The sequence below is a fragment of the Camelus bactrianus genome, chromosome 2 (genome assembly GCF_048773025.1).
Source record: "Camelus bactrianus isolate YW-2024 breed Bactrian camel chromosome 2, ASM4877302v1, whole genome shotgun sequence".
Lineage (NCBI taxonomy): Eukaryota > Metazoa > Chordata > Mammalia > Artiodactyla > Camelidae > Camelus > Camelus bactrianus.
In genome coordinates, this window is record NC_133540.1 from 102,245,557 (window position 1) to 102,270,676 (window position 25,120).

At 37.7% G+C, this 25,120-nt stretch overlaps 1 protein-coding gene across 3 annotated transcripts in view; it reads right to left on the reverse strand.

Annotated features, from left to right (window-relative positions):
* The window catches only part of ATP10D (ATPase phospholipid transporting 10D (putative)), a 94,064-nt gene that overhangs the window by 61,168 nt on the left and 7,776 nt on the right, over positions 1-25,120 (reverse strand). For all 3 annotated transcript variants that reach the window (XM_074348344.1, XM_074348342.1, XM_074348347.1), the window contains exons 2-3: positions 8,312-8,638; positions 5,954-6,148 (exon numbers count right to left, since the gene is read on the reverse strand). In XM_074348344.1, the coding sequence (XP_074204445.1) occupies positions 5,954-6,148; positions 8,312-8,601 (485 nt within the window). In that variant the 5' untranslated portion in view covers positions 8,602-8,638. The remainder of the gene's footprint in view (positions 1-5,953; positions 6,149-8,311; positions 8,639-25,120) is intronic.

Below are 25,120 nucleotides of genomic sequence, written 5' to 3' on the forward strand. Positions count from 1 at the left end.
GACAAATATCCATAATCTACATTGGAACAATATTCAAACGAAGCCAACTGTATAACTGAATTAACTTCACTTTTCCCCACTTGGGGTGCATAACCAGGATTAAAAATAAAATAGCTAATTTCCTCAACAGCTAGCTAGTTCAGGGCAGGAAACATATACTGATATTAATTTATGCCAGTTACCATGTTAGGTGCTAAGAATACAAAAGTGATTAAGATATGGTCACCACCCTACAGAAGTTATGGTCAAAATCTCAAAGAGGGACACAAGCAGCTACTTCATAAGAGAGAGGTATGCACCGGCCACTAAGGGAGCAAACGCCTGGGGCATTTAGCTCTGGAAGAGGTGAGTCCTGAAGGATGATCAAGGTGAGTAAGGTGAAGGTGGGACAGTATCTCGGTGAGAGGACTCATGCTGAGAGCAGAGGCATAAGGACACAGGCACGGGGTGAAAGCAACAAGCTAAGTGACAATGCTCACTGCCAGTTTTAACTAGCTTTGAAAATTTGTCATCATGGTAGACTCAAAATGAGGCCATATTTCCTTCCTGGTAGAGAATTAAATTAGAACTAGTAAAAGGACTTCCTTCTTCTCACACAGCCTAAAAGTACAACTAGAATTTTTTTGCATCTGCTTGGATACTTGGGCTTCTGTATGACTCTCATGCGTCAGGATACAGCTCTCATAGTCCCTCTTCAGGCAAACTTCAAGATCCTTTCTGCTTCTTGAAAAGTTCCATGTCACACAGTTCTGCTCCATAAGCATTGGGAAAAGTTAGGAAGAATACATGTTGAATACATGTTATTGACAGTGACTCCACTGGATAAAAGGTGGAAAATGTGGACTTCTACTTCTTACTTTAACAAATCTAAAGCAAGAAAGGGTGAAATTATGAATTTTTCTTTCTGACGATCTTTAGTATTTTTCCAATGAAATACTAGAAATAATTTATAATAAGCAAATAATGGATAATCATTGGACACAAGAGCAGCTAAGATTTATTGGATGCTTTATATTTAAGTCATTTAATTTTTCTATCAGTGTTATGTAGTTGGTCCTATGAATGTACTATGCTCCACTCCCGCACCTTTTATAAATGAGAAAACACTGGCTTTGACGGGTTAAGTCACTGGCTCAAGGTCCCGTACTTCCTAGCAGTCCTGGGATTTGAAACAAGGCAGGTAGCTCCAGAGCCCACCTCTCAAATACTAGTCTTTACTCCCAGCTAAAGTAACTTACCAATGACCACCAAACAAAACATGGTTCAATAGTGTATTAGAAAGTGAATCTCAAGAACCACTGCACTGAAAAATGTCACACATAAATTAGGTTAATATCTTAGAAGGACACTGGTATTTAGTCTCATTTCAAGAACCACGAAATTCTATGGATTTATGGGAAGGTCCTAAAATATAAATATCAGCTAGTATTTTTAAACTCCTAAAATCAACCATATGGTGATGTTTAAAGATCAGAAAACAATGCAAGTTCCTGGAGCGCAGGCATTTTATCTATTTTTTTTTGTTTGTTTAAATCTCTAAATCGCTCAGTGCCTATAATATAGTAGGCGCTTAGATTTGTTGGATGATTAATAGTTCTATTTTCAACACACTTCTATTATCTTTGAAGCTAACCTTAAAACCTTACAAAAGGCTGCCATTTTAAAGGCAATCTTAAGAAAGTCAGGTTTTCTATAGTAGTTCATTCTAATTTAATTGGGGTATAACAGGGTTTAAATGTTTAATTTCTATAGTGACATTTGCTATTTCCCAATGAGAGTTTCCCAAAGAAAATTAAACACCTTGTGAAAGACTACCTATTACAAATAAGAACTAAATTATCTGCACAGAAATGTTAATATGCTTTTTCCAAAAGCTTGCAAAATTTAATGGCCCCATACTTTCAACTTAATTTTTCTGAGAAATAATTTGTCCTCTAAAGTAATTTCTTTGTATTTCATAGGAATTTAAGTTAACTCATTTACACCAGCAATGCATGGTCTTATAGCCCACCTTTACTTCTTTGTACTTTTAAAATTTGTTCCAAGAACAAATGGGGGGGGGGGGGTAGAATATAGGCATTATTTCTTCTACAACACCAAACAAAAGCCAATTAAATAGGATATAATAAAAAGACATAAAGAGCTACCCAATTCTATTAATAAATGCAATCATAAAGTGGTATCTTGGACTAGACCTCAAAACAGTTGAGAATAATACTGCATCTCATATAAATTTATATGCAAATTGTCTAAAATAGATCCAAATTATGTATAAAAGGACACCTGAGGGGGAAAAAAAATTATAGCAGGTCTTCCATTAGGCAATTTTAATATTTATAAAATCATACAATGTTTTAAGGAATTCTCAAATATTGATTAAATGACTTGATAATGCGACAAAAACTCTAGCTTATAGTCACTATTCACCTACAATAATCACAATAGCTACCCTTTACTTGGCACTTAGAAAGGGCTAGGTACTATGCATACTGTCCTATACTGTTTTATTCAAATGAAGGGAACTGGAATTTAGCTAGTTTACGTGATCTGCCCAAGGCTACACAACTACAGAGAAAATCAGGATTAGAACTTTTTGGAGCAACCTAGAAAAGCAAATACACACAGTATCAGCTCTAAAGTGGCACTGAAAATCAGCAATTATTTATGTACAAGAATCTGTACTTCAAAATATGTATAAGAAGTATTCTTTCCATTCACTAAATCTGGCATTAGCTATCTTAAAATTGGTCAAAATATGGATTTTGTTCATCATATAATCACTGTGAAATAGTATTCCCTACAGCTATGTTTTGAGGGCAGAGACTGTTACCAACATTTCACCTTTCTTTCCCAGGCATATAATAAGCATTTAAATGTCATCGAATAATTCACAGCACTGTTTTAGTAAAGTGCTCCATGACTTTAAAATAAAAGCCATGGGCTTTTACTATTTTTTCATTTTTCTATACATCAATTTTTCTGATTCCCTTTAGAGTAGACATGAGTAAAAGAAAAAAGAACTAATTTTTCCTTATTTCCTTATTTAAGAAAAAAGAACTAATTTTTCCTTATTTCCAAATCATGTTATAAAGGGGAAAAATTGTTATTTTGTTTTCTTTACAGGTCTTTAAAAAATTGGGGGGAAAGCCACTGAAGAATTCTAATAATGAACAACATTCATCCTACAGTTTTCAGCTTGAACACCACTTCTTCAGAGAAGCCTTCCCTAATCACTGGTTCATATAAAATTGAAGACAATTCTACTATTAGGACAAGACTCTGAGTTATTTTTCTCCCAAAACAACCACCACAAAAAACTTATGTCATCTGGTTGAACTCTTGGTCAGTCAAATGAGCCTAACATTTATTCAGAATATACTAGCGTATTATAAAACTAGACTTTTAAACCTAGGTATCTTTTTACTGTGACTTGGAAAGTAGAATAGAACAGAATCTCTAGTCTGAAAAATTTAGAATTAATGCCTTATAAATTTGAGTGTGTTTCACAGCACTGAGGTGAACCCAAGAAATATGCCAAATGCTCAGAGATCTCAGAAGGGCGACAGCATCTGTCCAAGGGGACCTGTGAAGTCTTCCCAAAGGCTGAAATGGGTGCTATCTTTGTGCTCAAAGCTCATCTTTCAGCTCTTCACATGTTCTCCCTCGAGGACTAAGTCAAACTCCTAACTTCAAAATCACCTCTAAATGGACTGACGACTTTCAGATTTCTCTCTGTAGCCTTTCCTTCCTTCCAGATATTCTATAAGACGTTCCTACTGGTCCATTGGGCATTTCCACTAGGATGCCTGTCTTGTTATCATTTCCAGTCCTTTCTACCTGAGATGAATTTAATGCTTCCTATTTCTATCAGTGGTACTTTTATCCTCCGAAGCTTAAAAAAAAAAATCACCAAAGTTCACTAAATTCCATTGGGTTCTTCTTCACAGTGGCTCTTCTATGAATCTCTTCCTGTACTTAGCATCTACTCCCACTAGTGCCCTGGACTGAGTAGCAGAGGCAAATCTATATGGAAGCCATTCTCACGACCCGAGTGGACTGATATTCCTAAAGCACAACTTTTATCATGTTACTTATTTCCCCAAAAGATAGATTCTGGACCACTAAAGGAAAACACCCGCGACAGTTAATTTTATAAGCCATCTTCACTGGGCCACGGGATGCCCAGATATCTGGTCCAACATTCTATCTGGGTAAGTCTGTGTATGTTTCTGGGAGAGATTAGCATTTGAATTGCTGAACTGAGTAAAGCAGGTGGCCCTCCCCAGTGGGTATCATCCAATCTGCTGAGGGCGTGGATAGAACAGAAAGGTGAAAGAATTCACTCTATCTGACTGACTGAGTTGGGACACTGATCTTCTGCCCTCAACACTCCTGGTTCTCAGGTCTTCAGACCTGGACCAGGATCTATACCATTGGCTCTCTGGCCTTTCGGGGACTCCGGCTTGCAGATGGAAGACAGTGGGACTTCTTGGGCTCCGTAATCCCATGGGCCAATTCCTTATAATAAATCTTATTCCTATTCATTCTGTTTCTCTGCAGAACTCTTTCATTCAATGTCTAAGCAGCAGCCTGGTGATGAAGTCCCTCCACAGGAGGCCTCCAACTCCCTCTCTAACTTTTTATTTCTCATTACTGTCCCTTTACTTGGTTACTCCCCTCAGGCCAAGTGAACATACTCACTAACCCCAGAGTACTCCATAAACCTTCCAAACTCTCAAATGGAAAAAAGCGACACCAAAAACTCTTTGTAAAGCAGTTAACATATTAGATTAAGAATTCCACGAATCTATTCCAATAATGACTTTTTAAAGAAGCGGATACACTTTTCATGAAAGGGCACTCCAGAGAATTAACATTATAAACTTTGTAATTCATTTTCATAAAAGCCACACAAATAAGGACTGAAATAGATTCCCCCTCTTTGATCAAGTAATTCCATTTCTAATTATAATGCAGAAATAATAATAGATCTTTACCACTTTTGTATAAGAATCCTCATTGAAGCATACATTCTCAAAATTATATAAATATGGGAAATGTTTAAATTACCTTAGTCATATTATAGGCATTGCAGCTATTAAAAATACTTTCTTAAAGGATAAAGACATGGGAAGTGTTTATGGTGTAATATTAGGCTAAAGGAATTAGAAAAAAACAAGATATGTACTACAATCCCAGTTTTTCAAACCATCCCCTGCTTCCCACAAACAACGTGCACATGACTTGAAGGAATACATCACAGTGTTGGAAATACCTGCCTCTGGACACTAGCATTGTAACATCTGTAAATGTGGTCGGATACACACAGCATGGTTGAAAATTCACCTGAATGGGCTTTCTTCTTGGCTACACAGGCTTGCTATGCCATAAATACTGGGATACAAGTCTCCAGCAGAGCAGATATGCTCCTGGAAAGACCTCCTATTATGAATGCCCTCGGGTGCTCTTGCAACAGGAAGGGTTTTACAGGCCTCCAGCTTTCTGTGCACAAAAAAAGAGCACTCTTCTCCATTTTTCACAGTTCTTTTCCTCAACAGGAAACTTGCCTTCTCTTTCTCATATCCCATCTTGTTCTCATATCCATTCATATTTTCCATACCCCATCCTCTTCTTAATCCCAAATTGTAGCATCTAGGATTAAAACTATCTGCTTGTTTTCCTTCTTAGAGTTTGAAGTTTAATTCTTTCAATCCCATTTATGGTTAAATTATAGCTTTGGTTTTATCAGCTCCTGGGTTGACAATGGCATATCCATTACTGTTTTCCTATAATGCCTGGATTGAATTCACTGTAGGACTTCAATTAATATTAATTGAAAATACCACCCCACCCCCAAAAGGGTTCTAGTCACACCTAAGGGGGAAAAAAGTAGCATTCTGCATATTTCTAAATGATACATGTTATTCCCCAGTACAGCTCCTGTTACACTTACCTACTGTAAACTTTAGTCACTAAATTGTTGATCTGTTTGTCAATTTTGTATTTTCGGTAATCTTCCAAGCCATCTTTAATTGCAATAATTGTAAGGACAACCACCAGAGGCAGCATCGTAATTTCCTTTTGGAAGGCTTCTACCAGAGGCACCCAGTTCAGGACAACTAGAAACAGGAAATACAAATTGGCGGCTCTGCAACCCAAACACACACAACAAGGGGTTAACAAATCACATCAAAGCCTGGAGCAAAAGAGGCAAAACACCTTACGGTCCACCGACAAGTTTCTATCAGTCAATTCTGGATGCTATTAAACCGAGAGAACCAGCAAAATCTAACAAATCTGAATGAACAATTCATTACCCCTGTAGCCACCTGGCTTGGGGGTACTTTAACAAATGTGAGGTCGTTTTTATTAAATATATAATAGTAAATATTGGCGTGTGACAGTTGTGAGTTGTATAACACATAATATAAAGCATAACACATAAAGCACAATAGGAAGTATTCTTTTCTTTTTGAAAAGTTCAAAAAACTGAAGGGAATTCAGAATTGACGTACTGTAGAAACAGAAGACAGAACCAACAACAAAAAAACCAATAACCACCTCTCACTTTCAGAAGTTAATTTGTTTGTCCAAATATTACATTCAAACAAGGCTCAAAATAAGTAGAAAAAACTGAGAGTTTACTTCCCCCTGAGACCAACTCTGCTATTCAGAACCACTTTTTAAGGAACTTCTATTCCTCTATTTTAAATATTCAAATATTTCTCCACTGCCCCCAAGATAAATTCAAACAGCCTCTTTCCTTACAAGAAATAAAGGAAATCTCAAACCTGCATGACCCTTGAATTTGTATCACTTATTTTTCCCATTGATCAAACTTCTCAAAATAATCTATGCACACTTCTCCTTCCTTATCTCCAATTCCTTTCACGCTGACATCTTTTTCTTAGCCCTTTTTGCTACTTCTGTGGCTTCAATTATTTCCATGTTAACTGCATCCAACTCTATAGTGCTGGGCACTGAACTTTGTTCAAGTTCCACATCCTAATTCCATCAAGTGCACTAGATTACAAACTCCATACAAGACAGAAACACCCACAGCATTTAAAGCCATTAATTCAACAAGTTCACATCTGTATTTTAAGCATATTCCCTGTTCAATAAATGTATATGGATGAACATAGTATGAAAAATGAGGAGGAAGATACGTGGAATGAACAATGAATGCAGAGAATCTCTATACTCACATTAGCAGCTCAAACTCAACATTTCCCGAAACAAAACAATCTTCCAGTCAAGCTTCTTTTGACTCCTGCCTTTACTTTTTCTGTTAATCCTCCTGGTCATCACAGCTCAACCTGTTCACATCATCTTTTACTCCTTTCACTTAATTCCCTACATCTAACCCATAGTATCCGTAATAGATGGCCCTTCTTTTCCCTCCCACATTGTTCTGAGTCCAGGTCTCCATTACAACTCACCAGGATATATGCAGCATCTTCCTAAATGTTCTCTCTGCCTTCAGTTGGCCTCTAACTGTGTTAGCAGAGAGGACCACTTCCCAGGCCTCCAGCAAATCTCGGCTACTGCCATTCTGCTTTTACCCATATTCCTTCCTTCCTCCATCTGAAGCGTGCTTTGCAGACAACTCTGCCTTGAATATCTCACCCTTCATAATTAAGTTCAAATGCCACTTCCCTGCTACAGCTCTAGCTAATAGTATTATTCCTCTTTTCGAGGCTTCCCTACTAGCTGGTAGCTTATAACACTCAACACATCCACTATGTCTTTTCATCGTTTGTATTCAAATCTTGTTTCCTGTGCTAAATATAAAACTCCATAAGCAAAGAAGCACCATTTAGACCTGCATTTCCTTCAGTGCCTGAACTTACAGGATGGCTTCAATAAACATAGTAAACTGAATTACGTTGCTGTTTCACCTAATAACAGTTTACGTCTGGTTTGCTTCAGAGCTGTTTCCCCCTATTATCAAGAAGAAAAGGCTAAAATCAAAACACAGCATGGTTTCATGGAAAGAACACAAAAGCAAGAGCAAGAAGACTCAAGGCTCGTCCTCTCACCACTGGCTAAACCACAGCGTCTAACTTGGTTTCCCAATCTGTAATGCAAGGAAAACAGTATCTCTCTCATCAAGAGAAAGCATCTTACTCATTATAAAGTGCTGTGAATGTAAGGGGTCGTTGTTTCACAACAGATTCCACCAGAATCGTCAAAGATAACACCGTAAGCTTTAGGCTTAGGGCAAATATAATATTACGAAAATGAAAAATCTTATATACCAACTAGAATGACAAAGACATTCTATTTTTTTTCCAAAAAATAAAAGTACCTGTGAAATTGTTCAAACAAATTTCTTGGCACAAAATTCAGAAGGGTGTACTTTGTTGTCCGTATTCTGTTATTCACGTAGGTTCCAGAAAACTTTTCATACTCGTCCTTGAAGGGCCAGAGGTGGGGGACAACCACCCGGTGCTTTCCCGCCACTCTGGGGGTCCGAGAGGGCTTGCCCCCGCAGGCAAGCAGAGAGAAATAGTTGTACGGCCTCTCACCGTCCTCCCTGGGTGTCCCACCGACCAGCCGCTGCCAGTGATATCTGGCCCATTGGAGAAGCTCAGTCATGTCCAAAACGTGGCGAGATCCACGCTGTGTCGGTGATCTAGCAAAACAAAGAAAATCCCACTAAAACACTCCTCGTTAGCCTCCAGAAAGTCTTGAAAAGAGTAATGATAATAAAATTCATTTTTTTCTATACTCAGTAAACAAATGACCCAATGGTCCAAGGTATAAATGTGAAAGTAAAGCCAGTCATTGGACCTCCATTTTAACGAAATCTTTACAAAATAAAGCATACACCATCTGCCCCCGTGGGCTGATTACCTGGTTACCTAAGTGACGAGAGAGCACCTAAAAGGCCACTCATAACGTATATATACATCTGAATCACTATGCTGTACACCAGAAACTAACACAACATTGTAAATCAACTATACTTCAAAAAAAAAAATGTAATTTCAGGTGCAAAATAGTGTTCAAGGTACTGAAGCAGTCTGGGCAAATTATTTAAGTTTGTTTCCTCCCTAAGCTTCATTCTAAGTTTATAACATGTCTATTGATTATTTTCTCTAAAGTGTTAAACTAATCAGAAATGAACAGTTTTCCCCTAAGGACATTAAGATTGTAACCAGCTTTCATGGATCATGAGTCATACATCATTACCTAGCAGCACTGGAAGATCTTGTCTTAGTCTCGTAATTCTAGTCAATCAATATTTTTTAATAATCCATTTAGCCCATACACTTGTCTCCTCTATACTGGTCCTGGAGCAGCCAAGAGATCACAGTCACGTAGCATCACTTTATCACTGTATTTACAGAAAATAAGCTGAATCCAAATAATAATCTTACAAGAGTCCATCAGAGCTTTAAAACTTATATGATCTAAAGTAAAGTAAGAAAAACAAGGAAGAGGCAGAAAGTCACTTTTAATAGGAAGAACACAATGGCCGCCAACGGTGTCTGTCTGGACACTGGACTCACAACACGCAGCCTCTGTCATCAGCGAGAGAAAACATCCATGAAGTCAGTCTTAGCACTTCTATACCAGTGACGGAACCAAGGCAAAAAAGGTTCTATCCTTATCAGGTCTCTGTCTTTTGGAGTTTGCTCTCTCAAATTTATCTGCTCACAGATAGCGATACACATTGATTGGCCAAAACAACCCTATCACTTCAATATAATTTAAAAAAAAAATCTATCTCTGAAGTAATTCAAAAAGCCTAGTATTCACTCCAGTTCACTCCAATACAGTAGACCTTTGAACAACATGGGGTGTTGTTCAGGGGTGCCCACCCTCCTCAGAGGAAAAATTCCACCCATAACTGGTACTTGGCCCTCCATTTCCACAGTTCCTATGCATCTGCAGATTCAATCAACTGGGATCCGATGGCACCGTAATATTTACTATTGAAAGAAATCCCAGTATAAGTGGATCTCTGCAGTTCAAATCTGCATTGTTCAAGGGTCAACTGTATGTAAAAACAGCTTCATAACCTATAACTAGTAATGAGAGCTTGAGTTACTAAAGTAGGTCATAAAATATCCAGAAATCTCCCCCCAGAGTAAGCACACAAGATAGTGCTTTACCAGTGAATCAACGGATACTGTAAAATACTTAACATGAGCACTATGTGCTTTTCACGCATTTCATCCCATCAGGTGACCATTATGACAAACCTCCTCTTTTATAGAAGGCTGAAATTAATACAATTTTATTTTATTTCTGGAAACTTTTTAAAAGAGTTCTCATTTGCAATTAAATTCTTATTAAGACATAGGAGTATGTATCCCTCTAGAATCCACAATCTCATACAGCAATCTAGATTCTACTTAGATTTTTTAAATTCTGTAATACAACTTCTTGAGAACACAAACTTAGAAATGATTTGTACGTGGGAGGTGTTGACTTCAGGTCATTCATGGTGTATCCAACAAACTCACACTAGCAAAAATCCTCACTGGCTCACAAAAACAATCAGCTTTTCATTTCACAAACCTACTCAAGAACCTTATCTTTCTCCATTCACTCAGTTCCAAAGAGGCAAATGTACAAATGGAAAACATTTCATTGCCGAAGTATTCGTAGGTCCACCTTCCCCTGTGCCTTTTCAATGCCTGTAAACTTGCATTAGGTGCTCTGTTCACTCACACATTGTCTTCTCCCTTCCCACTTTGCATTCTCAAGGAATTTCAGTGGAGACAGAGTTGGGGCTGGCTCACTGCCCTGCTCGGCATCCTCCCTCAGCCACAGTCTCATCCTGCTCTCCAAGGCCATGCAGCTCACCATCTTGTAATGACTCTCCCTCTGTTCAGCACTGCCGCTCTTTCCTGAAAACTGATGCTTCATCAAAGGACTGATCTACACATGATAATCTGTTAGTGTTTTCAAGGGACTGAAGAAAAAAGACCACGTGCATGGGTAATCAATACGTGGTAAACATCCTCTGAAATTTCCAGCCTAGAATTTATACCATCTTAGACTGAGAAGGACTGACCAGGGATCTACTTAGTTACTCTAGCTCAGCGCTTTCAAAATTAGTTAACTGTCAGGTCGGTGGGAAATACATTCTATGATGCAACCTGGAACACGGATACACATACACACAAAGACCTGAAACAAAAGTTCCACAAAGCAATTCTTACCCTTCCTACTTGCAAGGCATGCCATCTTCCTTCTACTCAATTCTCTTTTTCAGCCTCTCTCATTTTAATACTGGCCAAGCTGTACTGAATTGTTTTCAAGGTCCATCAGTTTGCTGCTCTACATCCTTTGGAAAGACACTGGTTGCATGTGGCTCCACATGGGTTGAAAGTGTACACACAAGTGGACGGATCCACTTTGAGCTCCTCTTACGGCAGAAAGGCACCGAAAAACAGCAGTTGGACTGGAAGGCTCAGGGGAGGGCAACCCTTTTCCCAGTAGCAAGAAGCCAGAAGCAAGTGGCCTTTTCATCCTTCCACATTCCCCTAGCAAAGTTAAAAGTATACTGATACTTAGAGACGGCTCTGTTATTAATCTTCTACATAAATATTCGAGAACCATTTCTTTAAGATATGAAAGGAAGGCAAATCACAGTAAATCATACCTCATCACGAATCAGCAAGAACCATGACATGTTAAAGCATAGCCTTTAGGGATTATTTCATCTAGAATCACACACCAGCAGCCCTTAAGCGAAATTCTACCCAGTGATGTGCTGGGCATCACAGTGTTGGCAAACATATTGTTTTAAATTGTTTGAATATAGGACAAAAATTTTTAAATGGAGATAAATTCACATGAAATACTGAAAATTAGCTTCTTTTAAAAGAAAAAAATACAGAATATTGGGCACATATTTATGTTAACATGGTAACAAACGTCAGAAGCTTTTTCACTATACCCCGACCTAAACCCTGCATTTTCCAGTTCACCTATTTTAAGTGAGTGAGTGAGCCCTCTGATCACCAGTTTTGGACAAATCAATTCCTTCTGCTCTATCGACCCAGTGATCAGTTGCATCACTTAATAGCTCTGTGGCCGACATAATTAACCTCTTGGCCTCAGCTTGCCAACGCATGAGATGAGACACCTTTATGAGTCATGGGGCACAATGGAGATAAACAATGTTAATTCTTTTCCCCACTCTCCTCCTTGGCTGTTTCTCAGCATAAATAAGTCAAGGTTGGAAACCCTGTAAATTGGGCTGAAGTCCAAACTTTCGATACATTGCTTGCAAATTAAATAAAGTTGTCCAAGTCTAAAGTAAATGCTTCGTTCAACATTTCTGTTGATACTTGAGAAGCAAGCAGTGTTAAGTAGGCTACAAATAGAAATTCAAACAATCCCCAAAGATAGGCACGACATAAAATGACCTTCATACCACCTGATCTCATCTTCAGCCACTCTCCCCGAAATTCATTCTATGCTCATGAACAAACCGTATGCCACCTGTGTGATGTTTTCCAAGCTCCCCCTGACAAGAACCCCCTAGGGCTCCTGTTAATCACAGTCCCCTAGGCTCCTCCTCTGGAGAGTCTGATTCAGAGGATACAGAATGGGGCCCATGAAGGTGGAATTTAATAAGCACCCAGGTGACTTATTAAGGAGATTGCCAGGTATAACCTGTACCTTGAACCTTTGCAAATGCTGCTCCCTCCTTCTGGAAGGCTGGTCAATCATACACCCATTCACCATGCCAGCCCCTATTCATCCTCTAGACTGTTCTAGCTTTACCTCAGAGTGGGGGAGACTGAAAAGGAGTGACACAGGAGACACAGTAAAGCATTCCCTTCTCTGTGCCCGTTACAGTCCCGAGCACGGTGCCGTCACTGTACCTGCTGCAAGGCGCGGCGGGTGGCTTCGTTCTTAAGGTCAGGGAACACGGCTAAGTCCTTTCCAGACTCCGCGGAGTCTAATGCTTGGCCAAAGTGAGATGATCAACAAGCGGCAGCTGATCATTGAATTTTACAGAAAAGCAGCAGCAAGTAGTGTGGGAAATGGAAACAAAAACAGCCCGTTTCCTCTTTCACAGCTCAGCCTGGCTTCCCTTCCATTCGAAGCAAAACGAAAAGATCAAAGTTTGAGAAGACAGAAGCAATCACTTTCAGCTTGTGATTGCATCATTTGACCTTTATTAACAGAAGGAATCTGCTTCTCCGGGCCTGAAGGACTCTTTCAGAAAATCATTATTTCCTTTCCTACTGGATATAAATTTATAAGGTCAATAAATAGTAAATAGTGATTCAGAGCAGAGACTCAGGAGCCAGCCAGATGCCGACATCAATTCTCGCCACCTCCACTTGCCAGCTAGCCTTGATCAAAGGGTTGTTGTCAGGATTAAGTGAGTTAATATATGTAAAGCCCTTAGAGCAGTGTGTGAACCCTAGTAAGTTCTAAGTAAAGATTAGCAGCTGTGGTGGTTATCTGGGACATTTTTCTCTCAAACCCAGGATTTATTCATGAGTATCCATTGAGAATTGGTATGCACAGTACTGATACTAACAACTATACTCAGTTACTCATCTATGTTTAATTTCTCAAACCGTATGTAGCTCACACTCAACCACCTGGTCACATGCAGCTTTAGCAAGGTTGCCCTCCACTGAACTGGAGAGCCTGCCAGGCAACCAACCAGCTGAGCAGAGCAATACCACTCGCCCCGCCCCGATGGTTCCCGGGGTAAAGAGAGCAACTTCGTAGACAAAAGCTCTAACTTACTGTGAAGCATTTTTAGGATCTTTCAAGAACATCATTCATTTACTCTAAGATTTAACCCATTCCTCGAAGAGCTGATTTGCCATGGTTTTCTGCTAATAAACCAAACTGTCCCATGCTTTATTTGACCTGATACTCTGTCAGTGGTTGAAACCCTGCCTTGAAAATTCACACAAAAAAAATTTTAACATACCAAGAACTAAGGGCTTAAAGATCAATTCTTATCAGTTAGAACAAGAAAGAATATTTTAAATCTGGATACATTAGTCCTAAGTGAGTCCTTAAAGATAGGGACAAAGAACAAAGCTATAGTTTACACAGGTTTTATTGAAGTCTCCATTCCTAACTTCATCTTTAGTTTAAGAACAAACTACTACTATGTGAAAATTTGGATTACAACAAACTGGCTGTTGGTTAGTGATGGAAAAATACCATTAAAGATTAACTGTGCTAAGAAGACTGCATGTTCCTGGGCTCAGCATGGCCACTCGAAGCCTAATTTTATCCAGAAATGCAGTGTCAAAAGCCACCTGACTCTGGACATCTTGCTTTAAGGAACTGACATTAGCATTTTATCTAGAATTTTAAAGTTAATTAATATGACCATAGATCCTAAAGATCAAGATTTTTAATACATGTTAACACTAGGAGAGAGGGACTGGATATGAGATTAATACAAACTAAATGCTACACACACCCAATTTGCAATACTATTTCACAGCAAGGCAATTATATGGTAGAAAAAATGCTTTATTGCAATAATCATTATATAAATATCTGTATGTACTAAAAATATGTATGTATGAACTTCTTTATAACTGCCACAAGAAAATTATAAACTAATTTTACTTGTGAATATTGATGGAAAAACTCAATAAAATTTAGCAAATGAAATGCAACTCAAAAGAATGGCTGCTCATGGTCTTGAGGGGTTGACAGCATCTTCAACCGACAGCCAGCAAGGAAACAGCGACCTAGGTCCTACAATCGCAAGGAGCTGAATTCTGCCAACAATCTGAATAGGGTTGGAAGTGGATTCCTCCCCAGCGTTTTCAGAGAACTCAGTCTGGATGACACCCTAATCTCAGTCTTTGAGGAGGTGAGTGAAACACTCAGTCTCACTGGACCTGGACTTCTGATCTACAGAACAATACAGTAATGAGCTAGGGTTGTTTTAAGCCAGAAATTTGTGGTCATTTATAGAAAACTAATGCAGAAGGTCCAAAAGTAGATCCCTGTATAAATAGGAAGATAATACATAGCAAAAGTGGAATTTCAATTCAGTGGGAAAATGGTAATTTGTTTACTAACTCTGGAATAAATGGTCATCCATCTTGGAAACAAGAAAGCAAAATTCCTAACTTTCTACATTAAAAATAGATTTGTATTAAAATATTTTAGTGAATTTTTAAAATTTAATAAATTTTAAATTAAGAAACAAATCTCAAGATAGATTAAAATCTTAGATGTAAAAATCACAGTAAAGTTACCAAAAGAAAATTTAGAATATTTTATTATTGTTAGCTGGGAAAAACTTTCCTAAGAAGTGAGGAAAGACAATTTATTCATTTATTTATCTTATATGGTACAAGTCATAAAAAAAAAATCAAGAGACAAATGCAGCTCATAGTAACTAGCAAACTCTTAATATTCCTAATATCCAAATTATTCATACAAGTTTATAAGAAAAAAATGAAAAGCCCAATAAAATTGGGCAAAGAAGATGAATAAGCAAGTCTCAAAAGAGGAAATTCAAAGGGCCAATTGATATGAAGAGACATTCAGCTTCACTCGTCACCAGAGGGTTGCAAACTGAAGCTATCATGGAGACATCTGCTTTTATCCATACTATTCATAAACATTAAAATGAATAACTATAACCAGTGCTGATGAGGAAAGGGAGAAACAAACCCTCTGGCAAAGGGAGTGTGAATTGCTACAATCTTCCACTCCCCCTCAAAAAATTGACAGTATCCCTTAAAATTTAAAATACTTATAGCTATTGATACAGCAATTCCACTCTGGGGAGTCTGACCCATAAGTAAATGTACGAGAATGTATATTATAGTTGTTTTATTTGGGGGTACTAACAACCACCTGGAAGTATCGTGAACATCTTTCAACTGGAGAACAGCTGACTAAATTATAACATTAGCCACATGATGGACTATTATGCATCTATTAAAAATGTCATCTTTCCAACCACTGACCTGGACTGATGACTATTATGTATTGAAGCAAAACATAAAACAAAACAAATGGCAGAGAAATATAAATATAATGATCCAATATTTGTAAAAATGAATTGAGGAACAGACCGGAATGATTGACCTGGGTTCAAAGACTGGGGAAAATGGGAACTTGGACACAGTCTAAGTTTCCCTTTGATTTACTGCCTAATCAGTAAACAAGATGTGCAAAGATCTAGGACACAAGTGAGTGGGTACAGCTCCCATCACCTGCCTGGTTCCTCATGAAGATCGTTTAGTACTTTTGTCAGCTGTGGGGAATGACGAGGCTGCTGGGTCACAAGAACCTGGAACACAAGCCCACTGCCTTTTCAAATTCTTAGGCTGGAAGAGGGGGCCACATCAGATCAGGGTCTAGTGATTAGTAACCAAGGGCCGTCTCACTGTACTACAGATTCACAGGTCTAAGTTCAATTTCTTACTGCGTTGTTGAATCTACAACTGGCCTGGCCTGGGCTTACTTCACTTAACACAAACTGCCTGGATATGCGTACATTTATACACCTTTGCAACGATATGGATAAAAGTATGGAACAATTCACATGAGGCTACAAATACTGGTTATCTTAAGATGGGAATAAAAAGGGAATCGGAAGAGACTTAACTTTTCTTCCTATTCTTTGTTACAGTGAAAATGTACTGATTCATAATTTTTTTAATTAAACTTTTTGAAGAAACAAGCTGTAATTAATAGCTATGAAACAGTCTAATGCTGCCCTCAGCACTAGGTCTGCATGATGCTATATGATCCAATATTCCTTTCACTCACAGAAGCTAAAAAATTGACAATAATGAAAATGTTCTGAAGTCTACAAGCTATCAATTTTAAGCATAAAATCATTTAACTTCAGAAATAAATGTAAATAAATATGAACTAAGTACTTGTTCTCTAAGCAATGCTAACACTTTTGTAATGATTGTTACTGTTCATGAAATACATTTCACATGTTATTTAAATTTCACAACTTGGTGTGGAGTTTCATTTCCATTTTTCAGAGGAAGAAACAAAAGGTCCAAGAGGTTTCAGAACCCAGGGCATGCAATTTTTGACTGTACAATACTATTTACATATAAAATTTTAAATAATCAAATACAATCATTTAGGATTAAATTATTTCTAACTGTAGTCTATTTTTTCTAGATGATATGAAAAACTGAAGTTATCTGGTAAGAGAGCGTACCTAAAATGACATATCCCTTAATGAATGCTTAATAATGAAGCTCGTAGCAGGGCAGATTACCAAAGGTAAATACAGGATAATGAATTTCCTTGGACCTGGTTAGTATTTTAAAATGTCTGAGGTCATCACCAGCCAACAAACAACTTGAAATATATACATGAGCTCACTTGTCTTAAAAAGAAAAACGTCATTTCAAGATGCTCTTTTTTTGGCTGTCAAACTCCAGCACGCACCAGAATGCCCTGAACCACACCTGGAGTCTTGATTCAGCAGGTCGGGGCTGGAGCTCAAGAATCTACATGTTTCACATGTTCGCAGGCAGTGCGGGTGCTGCTGGGCATAGGACCAGACTCTGAGAACCACTGCTCTAAGCAACTTTATTTCAAACTGTCAAGTTGAAAGTGAGAGTGATCAGTTTATTACAGATCCCTCATGGTTTGGGGAAGCCCATCTCCTTTCAGAGTATAGACCAAGGCGATGTACCAATGACTTGACAGCTGATACAAGCAGGCCCTCTCATTGAAGGCTGCAATAATAGTGAAGGTCTAGTTTACACAAAAATCCCCAAAGGCTGGTGACGAGGGCTTCAGGATTGACTCCTTCTGTAGGTCGAATAGAGTTACAATCCATTTCAACCAACACTTCCAAAAGCTCAGCGAGGGAGAACAATGGGTCCTGGCCTTGACAGATTTAGAAGCTTCTTCTCAACCATGATGAAAAAGTACCAACACAGTATCACAGTTCTTATATGCTCCAATCGTTGGAAGAAAGAGAAGTTACTATCTACCAGGGTCAATAAAAAGTATAGGGAAATGTTATAGCGGTGGGCTTCTGAGAATAAGATAGAACTGTTTTGCCATAGACTCAGGATGTTACGCGCCTCCTTGTGCTGTGTATCAACCACAGATAACCCAGCCTGAGGCACAGTGAGCCCTGATAATCTTGGGCTTGCTCCAATCTGGACCATCTCTGACTCGTCCAACTCTCTAAGAGGCTTATTACGTCAACTCCTTATCTGAGGGTAATAATGATGGTAGCGAGATCATCTGACATCTTTGCTGCTTTCTCTGTTGCATCAGGTGTCAGGGTGACACGTCGGCATGGCTCTCTTCGTAACTATAGTCCTATCTATAAAAGGAGGAAGTATTTTCCCTCACCCTGAATCATCTTTGGAAAAGAAGATAAATATGGACAGTTGTAGATGTATCTGATATGCGCTTTGGTGATGACAAGGGTCAATTTATTTAGTGGAAAAAGTGTGGCTCTTGAATAATAAAGTCATAATCCTCAGGGCTATTCATTAGGTGGGAGGAATCAGATTTGCCAAATAAAGTCATCTTGGGAGTTCTACATGCTGTTTAACATTTTCTGTTAACTGAACTTCTTGAACTAAATCTTCAGTAGAAGCATACAGTCTATATTTTAGGTAAAAACAAAAGGCCAGGCAAGGGTACTACGTCACCAAAAACATCGATCTAAAGTAATTACTTTTGATAATTGGTGATTATTATTATGAAAGGAAGTGCTATACAGGTAGATAAGAAACAAAGTCATAGCATCCTTGACCACTAACAAAGAAATCTTTGTGACAGTTTTGTCATTTTTAGGATGCTGAATGGGGAAAGGTCAACTCCACCCAGCACATAGCCCTTTTCTGGAAAAGAGTGCTGAAAGCAAGCTCACTCAATCCCAATTCATTCAACAACCACGACCTGAAAAATAGACACTCTTACTGAGCAGACAGAAATACAATATACTGTTTCATACGACAGAAGTAGTCTCTAACTCAGGCTGAGGGAAGGGATCCTCCCCAGCGAAGAGTGGCAGGCTTACATCATTGCTGATGAAGAGTCAAATTAGAATTTTCAAAGACAGTATGTTTATTTTGAAAGACAGAGGTATAAAATATAATGGTATATACATGCCTTGTCTTACACTGGAAAAAGTGACCCATTCTTAGTGTTACCAAACTGATATTAAACATAAAAAGCTTCCTCCATTCTCTTGTGTGAGAATAAAGCCTAAACACACACACACACACACACCTCCCACTCAGTCACTGAAATTTTCATTGTCTCTCTTCAACAAACCTCATCTTTCTTGAAGGGACCACACATCTAAACGAGTTACTCTGGCTGATGCTTTAGCTCAAAACTGAATGAAGCCAGCAAAAAGACAGGGAAAATGCTATAATTACATGCATGTATCTCTGTTACTGGGAAAAAAATCTCACTATACTCATAGTGAGTTCCCAATATGTCTCAGTTTATTCTTTAATAAGCTGAAAAAACATAAACACATATTAAAATGTCAATGGCAGCAAACATTAACACCATATTTTGACACTGATAATCCTAGATGCTCCTAGAACAATGTGTTACTGAAACAACAGAATTGTATGCTTTTGAGATTTGATTCTTCAACTCTAATAAAACATTATCAATTCAATAAACCTAAGGTCTTAACAATATCTATAATTCATAAAGACATGTCAAGTTCTGTGCTACAGATAAATATATATTAACTTTAGTCCTTAGAACAAAGTAGATATTATTATCCCCACTTAAATACGAGGAAATTGAGGCTCAGAGTGAGAAACTCACCCAAGTGACACAGCTTGGTTAAGTGGCTGCCCAAGTCTAACCCAAATATCTCAGATGGAGTAACAGCCTCTGCAGTTATTAGAAGGCTCTGATACTGGGCAGACAAACTCTTGAGCAACAGGTTGGCAGGAAGCACACAGCATCCGGCAGCCTCCCAAAGCAAGTGAGGGTTGGGAGAAAGAAAAGGACAAGTGTAAGGAAAAAAGAACTTAAGTCATTGAGAAGGAAAAAATACCAAAGGTATGCTTCATTAGAAAGACTGAAGTTAACAAATAAATTCAAATATTTGTGTTAAGTTAAGTTTAACAAATTCATTAGATGCATTCGATAGGAAGCTCTTTCCATACATTTGAAACATGATACACTACATAAAAATAATAAAAATAAATGATTCATTTTCACCCTGATTTCAATAACCTCTGATCCCACAGGGACCTATAAGCAACTGACCCACCACCATGTTCTCCCTGCCTCTGATTCCTGCCTGGTCTCACTTCCCTGCTTACACAGTCTGAATTTTGTGGTCAACACAGCTATCAGTTCCTTGTATATCCTCTCAACTTCTTAGCTCCTCTTTCACTTCTGTCTTTGCAAAACCCTGAACCTAGTTACATTCAGAGCCTTTATAGTAAATCTCCATATATCCTGTTCCAGTACCTACAAGTTGAAAGTGGTTGAGAGAAATACATAATGTCCCTGATTAAGATTACCTTAAATTCTTGACCATGAACCACGAGTTGGCCATACGCGCCAATCGCAACAGCATTTCTGTCTCTTCACTTTCCCACTTTGACAGACAACTGTTTCAGGCTCTCTTCTCAATTCTCCATACCTCCCTCTCAACTTCCTTCCTGCTGATGACTGTGTTTCTATTTTACTGAGAAAACCAAAGCCATCAGAAGAGAGCTTCTAGACTACCCCCACGTAACCACCCTCCAGCACGGACCTGGGCAGCTCAACTCCATTTGGGCTCATCTCCAGATGGTGTCACATGCAAAACTGAGCTCCAGATATTTCTCCCCAAAACCTGATCACCCTACAGATTAGCCCTGTCAGTTAGTTGACTGCAAGTTGATCCTTCTAGATCCTCAGCCTGAAAGGCCTTGAGTTATCCTGGGTCCTGTCTTTTCCTCACGACCCACATACAGTCAGTCAGCAAACTCTGTTGGCTCTACCTTTAAAATACATCTGGATTCTCACCACTCAGCATCCCCTCCACCACTATCACCTAGTCCAACACTATTACCTGTCGTGTTAACACAAGTTAAAACCTGACATTTCCACAATTTAAAAGTCTCTAAAGGCTCCCATCTTAATTATAATAACAGCCACCAGTGCCATACGTATCTGCCTCCCAATGTCCTCTCCAACCTATTGCTTCTCCCCTTTTACTCTACCCTCTACACAGACTTGCCTCGCAATCTCTATTCTCCTTCCATTTTTCATAGAATTCTTAAGTCATTTTCTATCAATATATAACTGTTTTTGTATTTGAGCTACTGTTGTCTCCCCTTTCAGCAGAGTAGGAATTTCTTTTTTTGTCCATGGATGTAACCTAGGCTTAGAGCACTAACAGACACAGAGTAGACTTCCACTATCAATTTGTGGAATGCACATACAGATGAATGAATAAAATAACACCTCCCTTACATGCAGTAAAGACCAGAATACCTTCAACCACCACATACACACCAATTCTAGATGTGATATAAACTTAGTTATTTCATATCTCATTACAGCTTTTATCATGCATCTTCAAGGTCTTATAGTTCATATTAAGATCTACAGCATGTAACCCCAAAATAGCCACTGACAAGACTGCAAAAGGAAGGAAATAAAACTTTTTAAAAAAATAGCCAAGGTACTTGAATTTCTTTGTTCTAAAACGCTCAGGAAGGAAGTTCTATTTTTTTCAGAAGGCTTAAGGTTTATCCCTCAAGTATCAAAACAATTTCATTGTGACAAGAAATCATTACGAATGCACTCTCAATTTTCCTGCATTTTATACAGCATTTTAAATAAATTCTCTGAGAATTCAGCACCACAGCTCAAAGCACCAATTACTGCAAAGTGCTCTCGTATAGTGATGCCCTCAGGGTCTTCAGACGTATATCCATAGGTTTTCATCCAGCAGTTGAAGACCTCCTTGTTTTGAATGCTCACATCTGATTTCACAGGTTTGTATCTCTCTTAGCTGCCCAAATATCTGCCTTTATCAAAATTTAACTTTCAATAAAAAAAGATTTAACTCCTACTTCCAAATACCTTAGAATAAACAAATATGTTGAATTAACAACCTCAATGGTCTTCAGGGAGCAGAATACAGAAACTTAAGACTTACTTAGTGAAACTGATTTTCACTGTTCAGAGATCTCTTTTCCTCCTATCTGTTTAAGAAATAGGTACTAAAAGGCTACCATATGTAAGCCAAATACTGTTCCAGGCACTGCAACCAAAATGATGAAAAGTCCTATGAAAACTCCATGGTTCTTGTTCTCAAGGAGCACACAGTTCAGGAGAGGGATCAGGCATGAAGTTCATGAGATTCCCTCATTATCTGAAATACTGCAGAGATTAATCCTCATGAGAAAAACTGTGACATGTTTATGGCCAGGTCTCAGAGCAGAAAATACTAAGAGCATTAAAAAACTCACCAACAGATAAACAAGTCAGTTCTGAAATGGAGCTAGACCCCAGGTAAGTGCTCTTTTTGAAATCTAGCATGAGTGTCTTTTTAAACTAACAGAAGAACACAAATTTCCTAGTGTGGTATGTTTACTCACTTGTATGAAAGAAAGCAAACTTTAGCTCTTAGTTCTGTTAATTTCTAAACTATGTCATTTACAAATGTGTCATAAATTATTTAACTCAATTTGAACACAAGATTTTATGCCTGTTAAAATTGTATATGATAGTATGCTCAGACCTTAAAAGAACTAAGATTTATTCAGATTTGTTATCTATCTGAAAATTTTCACAGCTAATGTATAGGATCTGCTCTTTTGTTTCAGTTTCACCCTAAGGAGTCCTATTATCACTCACAATGGCCTACTTTTTACATTAATACTGTATAAAAGCAGTATTAGAAATTATTCATTTGGGGTTTTAAATATTTGCAACAGAGCAAACTTGGGAAAAGAGCACGAACAAACACAGAAAATGACACACTGTAAATAAGTAGAAAAAATATATATTTTCAACTTCACTAGTAACCTAAGAATAGCAATTAAAGAAGAGCTAGGTTTTTTTTGTTGTTGTTTTTGTTTGCTTTTTTTTTTTTTTTTCGCCTCGAATGCAGCAGAGTTTCTTTATTCATAGCATTCAACAAAGGCAAGCTTTCTCATAGTACTGGGGAGAGTCTGGCCTGCTTTTAATTTTCTGGAGCCAACAGGTAATATACCTTAAAGAAGTTCAGTTGAAAGATGATCAGTTCAGCACTGGAAGGAGCACTAACCCAAATTGCTCAGAAAAAGGGAAACTTTTAAATTGTGGTATATCTAAATGGAAATATAATACAGCTAGTGAATAGGATGTTTAAATAAATTTTATAAGCAAGAAAATCCTTAAAGTTTATATGATTTTAAACCATGATTTAGACCTGTGTATATGTATCATTTCAACTATATATAATTCTAACATTTTAAAAACATTTAAAAAATTTTTAACACTGGTTACTTTGAAGTAGTATATTAGTAGATGATTTTAAAGTATCATTTGTAACTGCCCTTACTTTTCACCATGAACTTATATACTTACTTTATAATTAGAAGACAGACCTTTATTTCAATCAAGAACTATTCCAAAACTCAAACCACACAAAATCCATCCAACTTCATGAAGCCTATGCTTATAGTGGAGAAAAGCATATACAGAAGCTAATGTATAGCTTCTACATTTAAGATGCAGGGAAAAGATGCAATCCTTTAAGTTTTTGCTTTTTAAGAACAGCCTAATAGAATGCAAAATAAGCAATGATGCCTCAAAGCTGAAAAAGAATATTCGCATCCAAGCCCACAAGCAGCATGTGTATGAAATAAGAAAAATACTCAATACTATATCAGAGAAAACAAGAAAGACATAATTGAGTATATAAACTTCATCATAAATATCATGCAATATATATGTGTCGCTGCCAAGAAATCCTGAATGTAATTTAAAATGTTGCAAAACCAAGTAAAGCATTCAGGTCTCTTTTGGACAAAAGTCAATTAATAAAAATACCTCATAGATACGGCTGGTTAAATTTTAAGAGACAGCTTACTTAAATGGATGGATGGTTTTAGGAGATTGTCTTCTTTATGAAAATTAGGTTTGAAACAGAATTTAAATGTTATTCTGCAACAGAAAGTTCAGATAATTGTTACAGTTAAGTAGAGCATATACATATCTAGATATCAAAGTAATCTCAAAAATAAGTGTTATGCTTTACAAATATCACCTTCATTGCTCTTTATATTAGAAATTAAAGTCAGTGGGGAAGAAAACACTTGCAGATCAGAAGATTCTCAATTCCTACTTAAGAACCTATTTCAAGATTCTTCTGTTGATTCCTAGCATCTTCGCAACGTGACCAACCTACAATATTCTGAAATGACTGTGTTCAACATCACACAGGCCAGGAAGGATCAAGAAAGCCGACAAACAAAATTTCCAGCGATTAATGAGAGGCTTACTCGGCCCTGATTAAATCCAAAGTACATTAAAAGAATATAGCTTATGTTGTAAACAGATGCACTATGGAAACACTTCTATACTGGAACTCTAACTTTATATGGAATTAGTTGATAACAATTTTAATGCTCACAGTAGGAAATGGTATTGTTTCCCACCTCTACACTCAGGGAAAATGATTCCCTAGGCACAAATTCTCTACTAAGAGTCATGAGGATTCATATTTGCTTCCTTTAATCATCTTCCAAAAATACACCCAAGATCAAAAGATAGGAAAAAAACACCCCCTTCTTTTTCCCTTATGAAACACATACAAAAATCAGTTATAGGAAAAAAATTAGACAAAAAAACAAACATGTGGAAATTAAACAACATGCTACTATAAAAAGCCAATGGGTCAATGAAGAAATCAAAGAGGAAATTTTAAAAATCATGGATAAATAAAAGCAGAAAAACAACTCCAAAATCCATGGACACAGCAAAAGCAGTTCTACGAGATGAGTTCACAGCAATAAAGACCTACCTCAAGAAACAAGAAAAATCTTAAGTAAACAACCTAACTTTATACACCTAAAAGAAAGAAGAATAAGCTAAATCCAAAGTTAGTAGGAAGAGGAAATAATAAAGAGCAAAGTGGAAAGAAATGAAATAGAGACTAAAAAACCACACAAAAGTTAATGAA